Source organism: Entelurus aequoreus, linkage group LG23 (genome assembly GCF_033978785.1).
Source record: "Entelurus aequoreus isolate RoL-2023_Sb linkage group LG23, RoL_Eaeq_v1.1, whole genome shotgun sequence".
In the NCBI taxonomy this organism is placed as follows: domain Eukaryota; kingdom Metazoa; phylum Chordata; class Actinopteri; order Syngnathiformes; family Syngnathidae; genus Entelurus; species Entelurus aequoreus.
This window is the reverse complement of record NC_084753.1, coordinates 29,422,059-29,438,311: the sequence shown is the minus strand read 5'-3', so window position 1 is coordinate 29,438,311 and position 16,253 is coordinate 29,422,059. Positions and strand designations below refer to the sequence as shown.

Sequence of the window (16,253 nt, the reverse complement as noted above, 5' to 3'; positions counted from 1 at the left end):
ATATTGTATTGTTTTTTAAAATAAAAAATATCAAAATGGCCCCGGCTTGCTTTGATATTTCAGTGTGCGGCCCTCAGTGGAAAAAGTTTGGACACCCCTGGTTTAGAGGAAGTTTGAAGGAAAGCAAGATTGTTTTATAAATATCTACAATTATTTTTTTATTATTAGTTATCATTACGTATATGTATTGTTGCATTTGAACAACTGTATTGTTGTAAATTATTGGTATTGTTCATTATCAATAGCGCTATTTCTATTGGTATTTGTATTGCTCCATTTGTAGTGTAAAAATGCTCATTGTCATTTCTGTATTATTATTTATTTCGCTAACAGCTTCTTTGCTATCACTTTTACAATCATATTTGTACTTATCCTATTTGCTGATGTTGCTCTATTGTTGTTGTTGTGTTTGCTGTTGTTGTTTTTGTCTCTCTGTCTAATCTTGGGACAATTTCCCCCTCTGTCTTCCTTTTTTTCTCTTTCTATCCCCTCCTGCTCCGGCCCGGCTGCACCAAATGATAATATAAATACATTTAATAAAGTCAAATACAAATAAGGCAACAAGAGAAGTATCCTACACTTCTCTTTTGTAAAGTAAATCTGAACAGCCGGTATGGGCATCTACATCAACTATATGAGAAGCTGGACAGGACAAAAATAAATAAATAAATAAAAATTACATTAAAAAAAATATATATATAATAATAATAATCTCTACAATGCCTCCACGATTTGATTTAAAATTTTTGGGACTTATGCAGATCCCAAACACACCTAAGCATGTACCAACAGGTAAGAAAAAGTACCTTATCTTTAAATCTCTTCCATGGCAGCGTACCAGACATGAATTCAACCAACATGTAGAAGAAGGACCACAGATCGTCATGGCGACCCATTTCCTGCACAGTCACAATCACACAAATAAGATGACTGCCTATCAATGCGTACCAATTGTTACAAACACAAATATATACAAATGATACCAAAAACAAAGTCATAATTGCTTCTAATGGATGCAAAATTGGCTGTCGTGGATAAAAGTAACAGGAATGGGTCATGGATGATAATAACAAATGCATCAAGCCACCTTATTTCTATGAGTATTGATCGAAGCGTATCGCACAGTTCCCCTGAAGCCTGCCACATCTCGAGGCTGGAAAACAACAGTGAAACAACAAGACAACATAGTTTACACAGGAAAATAACATCTTTTGGGGATCTCTGAGAGTGCTTACTGGACGCAGGCCTTGCAGGGTCATATATTGACGAGCCAAACCAAAGTCCAGCATATAGCAGCATTGACTGTTACTGGCTTGTCTTCCCATTGCAAAGTTAGCCTGTTATTGACAGAACAATGAAGAAAAAGTTCAGGCTGGTCATAGTAGTGAAGACAGTCACAAGTCGTCGAGGCAACGGTTCTCTTACCGGTTTAATGTCTCGGTGCAGGAAGCCCACTGAGTGGATGCTTTCAATGGCTTGTAAAATCTGCTTGCCGAGTCTCAGTGTAGTTGAGACGGAAAATGTTGCACGGCCTGTGCTTCTGCGCAGATCCGCCAGGTTCTTTCCCTTTGGACAGTTACGGTTTAGAATACAAGCGTTTATGATGAAAAATGGATCAATCTTCTAACAAATCAACAAGACTTCAGAAAAGCTTGTGATACTTCAGCAAATAAATAATCTTGAGCAGGGGTGTCCAAACTTTTTCCACTAAGTGCCGTACCTTGAAAAATCAAAGTTTGTGGAGATATACATTTGATATTTTTCATTTTTAAAACCATTACAATATATACACTGTTTTTAACCATTACAGGTGCCCTGAAGTTTGGTGCCGGGGACCCGGAAAGGTCTCAGTCATTAAAATGTTAAAAATAAGTTTTTTTTTGGTCTAGTCTTAAATCTCTAGATTAAATTCATATTGAAAAAAATATTTCATGCCTTTTTTGTTAAAGAAGACAGTGATTTTTATGGAAAAAAAACCACAAAATATGCCCCCCCAAAAATGTTTAAGTGGTACAGTTGATGTGAAGTCATTGGAGCTTTAAATAGGTAAATAATTCCTCACCAAAAAAAAGATGGGAAGTCCTCAAAGGCTTATTTTGAATTTTTTTTTATAGATTATATGCAATCTGTTGTTGTGTTCCCTAATTTGAGTGTACATAAATGAAGGTGTGTGTTGCTGAGTCCGACCTGGACATAATCTGGACTGTACATAAATGCAGGGTTTCCCACACATTCATTTATTTGTGGCGGCCCGCCACGAAAGAATTACGTCCGCCACAAATAAAAAAATAAATAAAATAAAATTTAAAAAAATTATATATATATATATATATTTTTTTAAAATTATTATTATATATTTTTTTGTCCTCTCCAGCTTCTCAGGCAAATCATATAGTTGATGTAGATGCCCATATCGGCTGTTCAGATGTACTTTACAAAAGAGAAGTGTAGGATACTTCTCTTGTTGCCTTATTTGTATTTGACTTTATTAAATGTATTTATATTAGAAACACAACATGTGTATATAACAAAGGGTGCAAAGTCTGCAGGCAGTAGGAAACACATGGTTAAGTGTAGGGAGTAAAACTGATGGCAGTCTAAAGTTCAAGATTTTTGGAGCTCTTCGTTCAGTGGATCAGATGTTTGATGAAGCTCTGTGTCTATCTACCACCACTACTGTTTTCTGTTTATTTGTTACTGACTGTGGCAGGACACCTCTGCCTCTGTTTCACTTTATGTTGCTGGTAAATAATATGATTGTAGTAGTAGGCTAAAGTTAAATTATTTAATATGCACTAAATAAAGGGGCAGAGCTTTGAGACATTTTAGCTTTTATATTTTATAAGATATATTTTTTGTAAGAACCACAATTAATAAATATATTTCATTGAATAACTGTGAGTCCACATTTCAAATTGTTTTTGGAAACTGTTGACGTCGTGTCTTCCGGACCAAAGAGGAAAAGAACCATCTGGATTGTTCTAGGCGCAAAGTTGAAAAGCCAGCATCTGTGATGGTATGGGGGTGCATTAGTGCCCAAGACATGGGTAACTTACACATCTGTGAAGGCACCATTAATGCTGAAAGGTACATACAGGTTTTGGAGCAACATATGTTGCCATCCAAGCAACGTTACCATGGACGCCCCTGCTTATTTCAGCAAGACAATGCCAAGCCACACGTTACATCAACGTGGCTTCATAGTAAAAGAGTGCGGGTACTAGACTGGCCTGCCTGTAGTCCAGACCTGTCTCCCATTGAAAATGTGTGGCGCATTATGAAGCCTAAAATACCACAACGGAGACCCCCGGGCTGTTGAACAACTTAAGCTGTACATCAAGCAAGAATGGGAAAGAATTCCACCTGAGAAGCTTCAAAAATGTGTCTCCTCAGTTCCCAAACGTTTACTGAGTGTTGTTAAAAGGAAAGGCCATGTAACACAGTGGTGAACATGCCCTTTCCCAACTACTTTGGCACGTGTTGCAGCCATGAAATTCTAAGTTAATAATTATTTTCAAAAAAAAAATAAAGTTTATGAGTTTGAACATCAAATATCTTGTCTTTGTAGTGCATTCAACTGAATATGGGTTGAAAAAGATTTGCAAATCATTGTATTCCGTTTATATTTACATCTAACACAATTTCCCAACTCATATGGAAACGGGGTTTGTATATCGTGTATCGTGAGATGGCCTAAAAATATTGAGATATTAATAAAAGGCCATATCGCCCAGCCCTAGCTGTAATGTGAAAAAGCCGACATGTAATGTCCTCTGGCTCCTGGACACAGGCCCGTAATTCAGTCTTAATTCCACATGTAGTTAGCTTTTTCTTTGGATTGACCACAGAAGTCTACCAACACACAAAAACTACATTACCCAATATTTTACTTTTGTTTACATTATGGCCTAGGAAGAAGTGCGCAATGCATGTGCCTCCGTCCTGTCTGCTCAGATCAATATGGCTAAAACATTTTTTGAATAGATTATTTTAATGTGTTTAAAAACAACCACATGGAAGGTTGACTAGCATCTTAATATGGATTGTACTCGGGATGTAAATAGGCATGTCAATATACAAAAACAAAAAGGGCACTAAGTTACTAAACACAAAAACTACATTACCAAATATTTTACTCGTTTACATTTTGGCCTAGGAAGATTAACACAGTTTGTGCACATTTCTTTGAGTTTATCCATCAAATAAGGTCACTATTAGTGAAAAGAAATCACCCTAATTTCCTTTTTTTTTTTTTTTTTTTTAGATTATTCTTTAAAAAAAATACAATGCCTACCTGTAGTTCCATCACCACATAGTTGTATCGCTCCGTTCGTCCAGCGCCAACAAACCTACACACGTGATCTTTACCTATTAAAAGACAAGAACCAGTCAAGACACTCTCATACAGATTTGGACACATTGTCTGCAAATGCATTTTCATTTTTGCTACAAGTTCCATTTTAAATGCAACATGATGTTTGTGAAATTGGAGCCATGTTATACGGTACAGTATAAATACAATTGAATCAATGGAATTCAATCACTGTGAGGCAGCTCTATGTAAACTAATATCCTTATACAATACTATATTTATATATCGATCCAGGTATCGCATGTGCAATAGACCAAACCCATTTAAAACAGTTTCTTGCTCCCTAGTCCAGAGTCAACGTTTGCTTGAATCAACTGCACGTTTCTACATCTGTCTATCCTATGGATGTTCCCATCAGGGTTTTATTTTGCCGATTTTGATAACAATCATCCATGAGTGAGATCGGCAGATACCAATAAACTTTTTTTTTTTTTTATCATTAGTGAGTGCCATTGACAGTTTAACAATATTAACACAATGAGTAATTGTGAGTTATTTTGTAGAAATATGGGGAAATAACTACAAAAGTACACTTCATTCATTAACGGTGTTACAAAATAGATCAGTTAGAACAGTGGTTCTTAACCTGGGTTCGATCGAACCTTAGGGGTTCGGTGAGTCGGCCTCAGGGGTTCGACGGAGCCTACGCGCGGCGGTCAAGACCAACCCGACTCATCGTGTAAATAAAAACTTCTGCATATCGGCGTTTCATGGATACGGCAACAGCAGAAGTCACATTGATTTGCAGGTGTGTAATTTGTTGTGAGTACATTCACCATTGGTTTTGTTCTTTGAACAAAGTGATGTTCATGCACGGTTCATTTTGTGCACCAGGAAAAAAAAACACATAACTGTTTTGAATTTGAAAAAAAAAAACGTATTTTTCACAAAAGAAGGGTTCGGTGAATGCGCATATAAAACTGGTGGGGTTCGGATCCTCCAACAAGGTTAAGAACCACTGGGTTAGAGTGTCCGCCCTGAGATCGGTAGCTCGTGAGTTCAAACCCCGGCCGAGTCATACCAAAGACTATAAAAATGGGAGCCATTACCTCCCTGCTTGGCATTCAGCATCAAGGGTTGGAATTGGGGGTTAAATCACCAAAAATGATTCCCGGGCGTGGCCACCGCTGCTGCCCACTGCTCCCCTCACCTCCCAGGGGGTGATCAAGGGTGATGGGTCAAATGCAGAGAAAGGGGTCTTTTTTAAAAAATTCTCCATTTAAAACACTTCCTTGTGGTCGACATAACATGCAATGGTGGTTCTTTGGTCTCCATTTTGCATAGATTATGTTTTACAGACTATCTTCAAGCATACTTGCCAACCCTCCCGTTTTTAGCGGGAGACTCCCGGTATTCAGCGCCTCTCCCGATAACCTCCCGGCAGAAATTTTCTCCCGACAAATTCCCGGTATTCAGCCGGAGCTGGAGGCCACGCCCCCTCCAGCTCAATGCGGACCTGAGTGGGGACAGCCTGTTCTCACGTCCGCTTTTCCACAATATAAACAGCTTGCCTGCCCAATGACGTCATAACATCTAGGGCTTTTAGAGAGTAGAGTGCACAACTGCGCACACAACAAGGAGACGAAGCAGAAGAACGAGGAAGATACAGACATGGCGACGCCGTCGACGAGCAAGATGAAGAAATACGCTTGCAAGTTCCAAAACGAATGAAAACAAGAATTTCAGTTCATCCAGGACAGTTCGAAGGGGAAGGGGTATGTATGTTGTCTGTACATTTTGTAAAACAGACTTCTCCATTGAACACGGGGGCCGAAATGATATACTCATTCATGAACGGAGAAGTCAAACAGGACAATGCTGCCATCTACTGGATAGCCCCCGGGCCACTAAAATTCAAGTATTTATTTTATTTATATGTATAATAAAATATATATATATATATAGCTAGAATTCACTGAAAGTCAAGTATTTCATACATATATATATATATGAAATACTTGAATAGGTGAATTCTTGACCATGTGTGGAGATATCTGCTGACGTCACCAAATTGGGCAAATTCCAAACGACTCGTTTGGAGCAAGTATGAAGGACGGTAGGACTGCTTTATTAATATATTTGCAATGCCTTCATGGTTTGAGTTAAAATGTTTAGGACTTATGCAGATCCCAAATACACAAAAACAGGAACCATCCATCCATCCATCCATTTTCTACCGTTTGTCCCTTTCGGGGTCGCGGGGGGTGCTGGAGCCTATAGGTAAAAAAGTTGGTTTTACATAATAGGTTTCCTTTATTTGCCCGAATTAGACTTAGACTTCGACAAACTTTATTGATCCGCAAGGGAAATTGTTCCACACAGTAGCTCAGTTACAAAGGATGGGAAGGGTAAGGATGGAAAGGATAATGCAGGTATAAAGTAGACTAAAAATGTAACATAGTAGCAATATAAAATATAACATAAATATACACAGTATATAATATATACTGATATATTATTATATTATATTTCCGATCCCAAATACACAAAAACAGGAACCAATAGGTAAAAAAGTTGGTTTTGCATAATAAGTTTCCTTTATTTGCCCTAATTAGACTTAGACTTCGACAAACTTTATTGATCCACAAGGGAAATTTTTCACAGTTACAAAGGATGGGAAGGATAATGCAGGTATTAAGTAGACTAAAAATGTACCATAGTAGCAATATAAAATATAACATATATTATATATACACAGTATATAATATATACTGATATATTATTATATTATATTTCCGATCCCAAATACACAAAAACAGGAACCAATAGGTAAAAAAGTTGGTTTTGCATAATAGGTTTCCTTTATTTGCCCTAATTAGACTTAGACTTCGACAAACTTTATTGATCCACAAGGGAAATTTTTCACACAGTAGCTCAGTTACAAAGGATGGGAAGGGTAAGGATGGAAAGGATAATGCAGGTATAAAGTAGACTAAAAATGTAACATAGTAGCAATATAAAATATAACATTATATATACACAGTATATATTTCCGATCCCAAATACACAAAAACAGGAACCGATAGGTAAAAAAGTTGGTTTTGCATTATAGGTTTCCTTTATTTGCCCTAATTAGACTTAGATTTCGACAAACTTTATTGATCCACAAGGGAAATTTTTCACACAGTAGCTCAGTTACAAAGGATGGGAAGGATAATGCAGGTATTAAGTAGACTAAAAATGTACCATAGCAGCAATATAAAATATAACATATTATATATACACAGTATATAATATATACTGATATATTATTATATTATATTTCCGATCCCAAATACACAAAAACAGGAACCAATAGGTAAAAAAGTTTGTTTTGCATAATAGGTTTCCTTTATTCGCCCGAATTAGACTTAGACTTCGACAAACTTTATTGATCCACAAGGGAAATTGTTCCACACAGTAGCTCAGTTACAAAGGATGGGAAGGGTAAGGATGGAAAGGATAATGCAGGTATAAAGTAGACTAAAAATGTAACATAGTAGCAATATAAAATATAACATATTATATATACACAGTATATATTTCCGATCCCAAATACACAAAAACAGGAACCAATAGGTAAAAAAGTTGGTTTTGCATAATAGGTTTCCTTTATTTGCCCTAATTAGACTTAGATTTCGACAAACTTTATTGATCCACAAGGGAAATTTTTCACACAGTAGCTCAGTTACAAAGGATGGGAAGGATAATGCAGGTATTAAGTAGACTAAAAATGTACCATAGCAGCAATATAAAATATAACATATATTATATATATCCATCCATCCATTTTCTACCGCTTATTCCCTTTGGGGTCGCGGGGGGCGCTGGAGCCTATCTCAGCTACAATCGGGCGGAAGGCGGGGTACACCCTGGACAAGTCGAATAGTATATAATATATACTGATATATTATTATATTATATTTCCGATCCCAAATACACAAAAACAGGAACCAATAGGTAAAAAAGTTGGTTTTGCATAATAGGTTTCCTTTATTTGCCCTAATTAGACTTAGACAAACTTTATTGATCCACAAGGGAAATTTTTCACACAGTAGCTCAGTTACAAAGGATGGGAAGGGAAAGGATGGAAAGGATAATACAGGTATAAAGTAGACAAAAAAATTATCATAGTAGCAATATAAAATAAAAACATATATATTATATATACACACAGTATATAATGTATACTGATATATTATTATATTTCCATATAATATATAAAATATATAAAAAATCCCAATTACCATGTACAATATACAGTATATGCAACAGCTGCAGCAAAAAAAGGGCAGCATAAAATAGAGAGTAGTAATGAAGGTGATTATTATTATAATCTTAGTAGAGCGGCTCCACACTGTGAATAGCGATACATAAATAGCTGCTAAACTAAAAATAAATAAATGCTAAACTAAAATTATAAAAATAAATAATTAATCGGCAATGGTGGTCACATACTTTTTCAATGAAAATCGTCCGATACTGATCGGTGGCCAAACGATCGGCACATCCCTAGTCTAGCCATTATCCATTTTTTATTGTGCAGGGCGGGCGGCGCTAGAGTCTATCCCAGCTGACATAAGGAGGAAGGTGAAGTACATCCTGCAGTGGTTCTAGAACAGGTTTTGCGTCAAAAGTGTCACTCACCCTGCAACTTCCTCAACACAGCCACCTCTGTCCTGTGCACCGGTCTGGGGTGGGTGGCAGACTCCACCTTCATAGCGACAATGCTGTTTCCATCCTGCAGGTCCACGACCTCGTAGACCTCCCCGAAGCCGCCTCCGCCTATCTTTCTCACCTGAAAGACAGTTCGGTATTATATAGCTGCCAGCTAAGCCGGATGGGTGGGAAGTAAAAGTATATTTGGTGGAGGGCTGCACGATTAATCGATATCAAATCGACATAATGGCTTTATTTAGCGTGATATCGTAACAGCAAGAGGCAGAAGGGGTTTTTTCTCCGCCGTCACTGGCATTTGAGTGGCGGACATGTTCACTAATCAGAATACAGAAGACATGCAGGTATCAATCCAACGTTGTTTTAAAAGGAAATCGATCAATGTTATCGATACTAGAAAAAGGAAAACATGTGATTTTAGAACGGCAAACTTTATATGAAGTTTAGCTCTTTTAATGTTAAGGACGCTAAATGTCATTCAAGTGTAAGTAAGTAAGTACCGTATTTCCTTGAATTGTCGCAGGGAATATAGTATTCGCACGTCTAGAATTACTGCCGGGTCAAACTCGTTTCTCAAAATAATTAACGCATGCTTGGCCTTATCGCCGGTTTATTATTGAAGCCGGATCAAATTCGTTTTGCAAAATATTAATTTTATTATCGCATGTCTATAATTTTCACCGGGTCAAACTCGTTTCGCAAAATATTTAGCATATGTCTAGAACTTCCAGGGTCAAATTCGTTACGTCACGAGTGACGCATCTGTCCTCATCTTCAAAATGGAGGAAGCTGATTTCAGTAGTTTACAATCGCACAAAGGAAAAAAGATAAAGAGCTATTCAGTAGGATTTAAGGTCCAAGCTATTGAATACCGGCACAGTATATTAAAGAGAACAGTAAGCATCTATGTTGTATTAATATACCGTAGCTGCGTGTGTGAAATACTGTATAAGTCATTAAATGACTCCCGCCTCCTGGTGGTAGAGGGCGCTGCCGCGCTAGTGATCCTTCTTGCGACTTCCGGTACTGCAGAAGAAGTGAACACACGCAGCAAGAGATTATTTTTTTTTTAACAAGGAGGATTACATACCGGTATCTAAAATAAAACAGTTTTCTAAACTGGACTTTCAATGGAAGCAGGAGGTAATAATTAAAGGAATATCTCCATCGAGACAGAGACTTTTAAAACGGAAAAAAGAAAATAATGAAGACTTCTATAAACAAGTTATCGATGCTTTTGGTCAGAAGGAGCTGCAAATGGACTCCATTTATAAGTACAGGTAAGACCATAATAACGTTTTTTTTAATTAAATGTGCTTTTCATGATGGTATGCTTACATCACACTCAAAGCGCACACCTAAATTGTATGGATTCCTTTTGGTAAACGCCGGAGTGAGAAGAGGTTTTAAAATAATTACCGCATGCACGGCCATCCCGCCGGTTTCCGGTAAACGCAGGAGTGACAGGAGGTTTTAAATTAATTAACGCCCCTGCGGCTATTCAAGGAAATACGGTAAATTCTATTTATAAAGCGATTTTCACCAATAAAAATCTAAGTTCTGTACAAAACATAGGTGAAATAAAACCATTAAATTAAAACAACAGGGGCAAATTAAAAATCCATTAAACAGAAGCTTTTCTGAAAAGGAAAGTCTTCAAATGTTTTTTAGAGAGTCAACACAGTTAAGCTCAACGAGGGACGGGTGCAAGTCCTTGCAGAGTAAGGGATCTACAGTCTGGAATGCGAGGTCTCCCCGGCTTTTAAAATGAATTTTAGGGATCTTAAGGAAACCCTGAAAATTTGTCTGCCCGTCTGTGGCGTCATCGCAATCAGTCGGCAAAATGAGAAAGATCACAACAAATGCAAACGCTACAAGACAACATCATGAAGCCACATTACAACAACTTTCAGCTACAGTACGATTGCAAAAGCCAATACAAATACAAACGCCACAAAAATAGAATAGAAGAATAGAATAAAATGGACTTTGTCATTATATTTGCATATAACAAGATTAAGGACTCCAACTTAAGGTGCGGTAGTGGGAACAAATATGGGATAAAAATAAATTACACAAGAGGTAATAAAGATAAAACTAAGAATTGAAATAAACAGACTACTATCCAATAAAAATAATAAGCAATCCTGTACAATATACAAAACACTATACAAATACAAAATACTGTACAATATACAGAACAAAACAAGAGTACCGGAGTAATAAATAACAACCCGTGTCGGATGTATTGCACTCGAAGGGTAATATTGCACAGTAGTATTAGGGTAGGATATTGTATAGGGGTGAATTATTTATTGTAAGTTATATTATATTATTATAAGTTATAAGACAATAATATAAAGCCGCAGAACAACTTTGAGCCACAAAGGACGCGACCGACACGACAGAAGTGACACTGGCGCAAGTTACGGCAACGGAACCACTTCCTGAACGCAGTATATCAGTATTATTTTAAAAAGTAAAAAAAGTTATTTATGACTGAAAAAGAGTTAATACTGCTGTTACTTTTCCAACTTCGTTCATGACACAGTTTTCAACTTTCCGTCTCAGGAAGTCGATGAGTCGCCAAAACTTGCCCGTTGTCAGTTCCGTTCTGTCTTTATATTGTCCTGTTTTGGCTTTTGGTTGTTGTGTTATGGATTTATTCTGTTGTGTTGTGGGATTTTAATGTGTTGTGACTTTTCTCTGCTATCGTAGCGGTTTACTAAAAACAAAACAAAAACAACAACAAGAAAGAAAAGAGTAGTGGCAGGTCAACCCACTGCTCATTTAAACTGAAGAGGTTTGGTTGCAGTTAATTTCTTATATTAATATTTTTTTTATTTGTACTATTTTTATGTCAAAAACAACAGTAACATTTGCTGACAAACCTACTGTAATTCAACCTAAAGAGATGTTGGTTACACATCATTTTTTATGCGAATATTGTATTATTTTATGTTGAAAAACAATAGCAGAAGTCACAAATAAATCTGTTAAAATGTTGGTTACTGCACTTTTATTTAACAATTCTTGAATATTGAAAATGAGAGCAGAAACAGTTTCCTCTTGTTAATTCAACCTAAAGCGGTGGATCTTAACCTTGTTGGAGGTACCGAACCCCACCAGTTTCATATGCGCATTCACCGAACCCTTCTTTAGTGAAAAATAAAATGTTTTTTTCAAATTCAAGACAAAGTTATATGTTTTTGGTAACACTTTAGTATGGGGAACATATTCTAAGTAACAAAGACTTAATTTAGAGTGTTTTGGACACTAGGGGAACATATTCTAAGTAGTAAAGACTTAATTTAGAGTTATTTGGTTAGGGTTAGAGGGTTAGGGTTATAATAAGGCCATGCCGAATAAGGCATTAATAAGTACTTAATAATGACTAGTTAAGAGACAATTTGTTACTAATTTGCATGTTAATAAGCAACTAATTAATGGTGAATATGTTCCCCATACTAAAGTGTTACCATGTTTTTTTACTGGTGCATAAAATGAACCGTGCATGAACATCACCTTTTTCAAACAACAAAACCAACACAGTGCATAAATTCACAACAAATTACACACCTGCAAATCAGTCAGCTGTTGCCGTATCCGTAATACGCCAATAGGGAGGAGTTTGTATTTACACGATGAGTCGGGTGTGTTTTGACCTCCGCCGAACCCCTGAGGCCGACTCACAGAATCCCTAGGGTTCGATCGAACCCAGGTTAAGAACCACTGCTCTAGTCTCTTACGTGAATGAGCTAAATAATATTATTTGATATTTTACGCTAATGTGTTAATAATTTCACACATAAGTAGCTCCTGAGTATAAGTCGCACCCCCGGCCAAACTATGAAAAAAACTGTGACTTATAGTCCGAAAAACACGGTCTATATATTTTTCTCAAATTCAAGAAAAAGTCGTATGTTTTTTTACTGGTGCACAAAATGAACCGTGCATGAACATCACCTTGTTCAAAGAACAAAACCAACACAGTGCATGAACTCACAACAAATTACTCACCTTACACACATTACCATGAATAGATTAACGTGGACCCCAACTTAAACAAGTTGAAAAACTTATTCGGGTGTTACCATTTAGTGGTCAATTGTACGGAATATGTACTCTAATGTGTAAACTGTACTGTGTATTCTCTTTCTTTGCAATCTGCTAGTAAAAGTTTCAATCGATCAATCAAAAAACCTGCAAATCAGATGGAAAATTAGAGGGAACATTGTTTGGGGGTATTCATAATACGCTGATAGGGAGAAGTTTTTATTTACACGATAAGTCGGCTGTCTCTTTACCTCCGTGGCGGACCCCTGAGGTTGACTCACCGAACCCCTAGGGTTCGATCGAACCCAGGTTAAGAACCCGTTACAGATAAACCTATGGATAACGGAGACATATATAATAGTCTCCTTGGCAGTGCCTTTAAAGGCCTACTGAAATGAAATGTTTTTATTTAAACGGGGATAGCAGATCCATTCTATGTGTCATACTTGATCATTTCGCGATTTTGCCATATTTTTGCTGAAAGGATTTAGTATAGAACATCGACGATAAAGTTCGCAACTTTTGGTCGCTGATAAAAAAAAAGCCTCGCCTATACCGGAAGTAGCGTGACGTCACAGGAGCTAGGATTCCTCACAATTCCCCGTTGTTTACAATAGAGCGAGAGAGATTCGGACCGAGAAAGCGACGATTACCCCATTAATTTCAGCGAGGATGAAAGATTCGTGGATGAGGAACGTTAGAGTGAAGAACTAGAGAGGCAGTGCAGGGTGTATCTTTTTTCGCTCTGACCGTAACTTAGGTACAAGGTCTCATTGGATTCCACACACTCTCCTTTTTCTATTGTGGATCACAGATTTGTATTTTAAACCACCTCGGATACTATATCCTCTTGAAAATGAGAGTCGAGAACGCGAAATGGACATTCACAGTGACTTTTATCTCCACGACAATACATTGGCGAAGCTCTTTAGCTACTGAGCTAACGTGATAGCATCTGGCTCAACTGCAGATAAAAACAAAATAAATAAACCCCTGACTGGAAGGATAGACAGAAGATCAACAATACTATTAAACCATGGACATGTAACTACACGGTTAATAATTCTAAGCCTGGCAAAGCTTAACAATGCTGTTGCTAACGACGCTGAAGCTAACTTAGCAACCGGACCTCACAGAGCTATGATAAAAACATTAGCGCTCCACCTACGCCAGCCAGCCCTCATCTGCTCATCAACACCCGTGCTCACCTGCATTCCAGCGATCGACGGCGCGACGAAGGACTTCACCCGATCACAGATGTCTGCTATCCAAGTAAGTCCTCTTTGTTGTGTTGCTACAGCCAGCCGCTAATACACCGATCCTACCTACAACTTTCTTCTTTGCAATCTCCATTGTTCATTAAACAAATTGCAAAAGATTCACCAACACAGATGTCCAGAATACTGTGGAATTGTTCGATGAAAACAGAGCAGTTTGTACGGGGACACATTGGGTATGAATACTTCCGTTGCCGTCGTGACGTCACGCGCATACGTCATCATATCTAGACGTTTTCAACCGGAAGTGTGGCGGGAAATTTTAAATTGCACTTTATAAGTTAACCCGGCCGTATTGGCATGTGTTGCAATGTTAAGATTTCATCATTGATATATAAACTATCAGACTGCGTGGTCGGTAGTAGTGGCTTTCAGTAGGCCTTTAAGGCACGCCCCCAATATAGTTGTCCGGCTGGAAATCGGGAGAATGGTTGTCCCGGGAGATTTTCGGGAGAGGCACTGAAATTCGTGAGTCTCCCGGAAAATTCGGGAGGTTTGATTGATTGAATCAGACCTTTATTAGTAGGTTGCACAGTGAAGTACATATTCCGTACAATTGACCACTAAATGGTAACACCCGAATAAGTTTTTGAACTTGTTTAAGTCGGGGTCCACTTAAATTGATTCATGATACAGATATATACTATCATATAGACTATCATCATAATACAGTCATCACACAAGATAATCACATTGAATCATTTACATTAATTACAATCAGGGGTGTGGAGGGGTAGGATATGGACAGCAAGTAGTGTAGAGAGAGGTAGAGAGAGAGAGAGAGAGATCAGAAGGCATAACAAAAAGTATCTGCATTTGATTGTTTACATTTGATTATTAGCAATCTGGGGATGGTGTTAGTTTAGGGTTGAAGCTGCCTGGAAGTGTTCTTTTATTGCGGTTTTGAAGGAGGATAGAGATGCCCTTTCTTTTATACCTGTTGGGAGTGCATTCCACATTGATGTGGCATAGAAAGAGAATGAGTTAAGACCTTTGTTAGTTCGGAATCTGGGTTTAACGTGGTTAGTGGAGCTCCCCCTGGTGTTGTGGTTATGGCGGTCATTTACGTTAAGGAAGTAGTTTGACATGTACTTCGGTATCAGGGAGGTGTAGCAGATTTTATAGACTAGGCTCAGTGCAAGTTGTTTAACTCTGTCCTCCACCCTGAGCCAGCCCACTTTAGAGAAGTGGGTAGGAGTGAGGTGTGATCTGGGGTGGAGGTCTAGAAGTAACCTGACTAGCTTGTTCTGGGACGTTTGGAGTTTAGATTTGAGGGTTTTGGAGGTGCTAGAGTACCAGGAGGTGCATGCGTAATCGAAGGGTTGGCAAGTATGCCATTTAGTGGTCAACTATACTGTGCAATCTACTAATAAAAGTTTCAATCAATCAATCAAAACAAGTTTAAAATGGCAAATCGAGATTTTCGAGAGGAAAAACCCCGCAAATACGTTTTGTCCGAAAAACCGAGCAGCCCTACTTTGGTGCATTTGAAGTGCTCAATCTTACAACTCTCCATCGGCCTCTGACCACATCTCTGGGTGACAGGATGTCTGTGTGCTCTCCATTCATGGTGAGTGCTCTCCGCTGCAGTCACAAGCTGACATCAGTGGCACCAAGCCGTCACTGGAAGAAAACAAAAACACAAATATATGGACATGTTTCCGCCCTTAAACCGCGCTGCTCGGCCACGTTCGGTACCTTTCTTCAGGTCATAAGTGGTTCGATTCGGGCGCTAGCTCGATGCTCTGATAGCCGCTAGCAGCTAGCTTTAGCTAATTAAACCCAGCTGCACACGGCGGCGTAAAAAGTGAGCCAATAATGTGACGTCAGAGGGTCACGTTTGGTTACTAACACTAAGTAAAAAAGGGTGTGTAAATTGTCCCGGGCAAGCC

The 16,253-nt window shown here is 38.0% G+C and overlaps 1 protein-coding gene across 3 annotated transcripts in view; it reads right to left on the bottom strand.

Annotated features, from left to right (window-relative positions):
- Nucleotides 1–16,253, bottom strand: part of ttbk2b (tau tubulin kinase 2b) — a 174,314-nt gene that overhangs the window by 26,477 nt on the left and 131,584 nt on the right. For 2 of the 3 annotated variants that reach the window (XM_062034511.1, XM_062034510.1), the window contains 7 exons: nt 15,868–15,984; nt 8,999–9,149; nt 4,295–4,368; nt 1,426–1,566; nt 1,236–1,337; nt 1,088–1,153; nt 807–899 (listed from right to left, as the gene is read on the bottom strand). In XM_062034511.1, coding sequence (XP_061890495.1) covers nt 807–899; nt 1,088–1,153; nt 1,236–1,337; nt 1,426–1,566; nt 4,295–4,368; nt 8,999–9,149; nt 15,868–15,930 — 690 coding nt within the window. In that variant the 5' untranslated portion in view covers nt 15,931–15,984. Of the gene's footprint in view, nt 1–806; nt 900–1,087; nt 1,154–1,235; nt 1,338–1,425; nt 1,567–4,294; nt 4,369–8,998; nt 9,150–15,867; nt 15,985–16,059; nt 16,220–16,253 lie in introns of those variants that run through there. The other variant, XM_062034512.1, reaches the window with a different exon arrangement.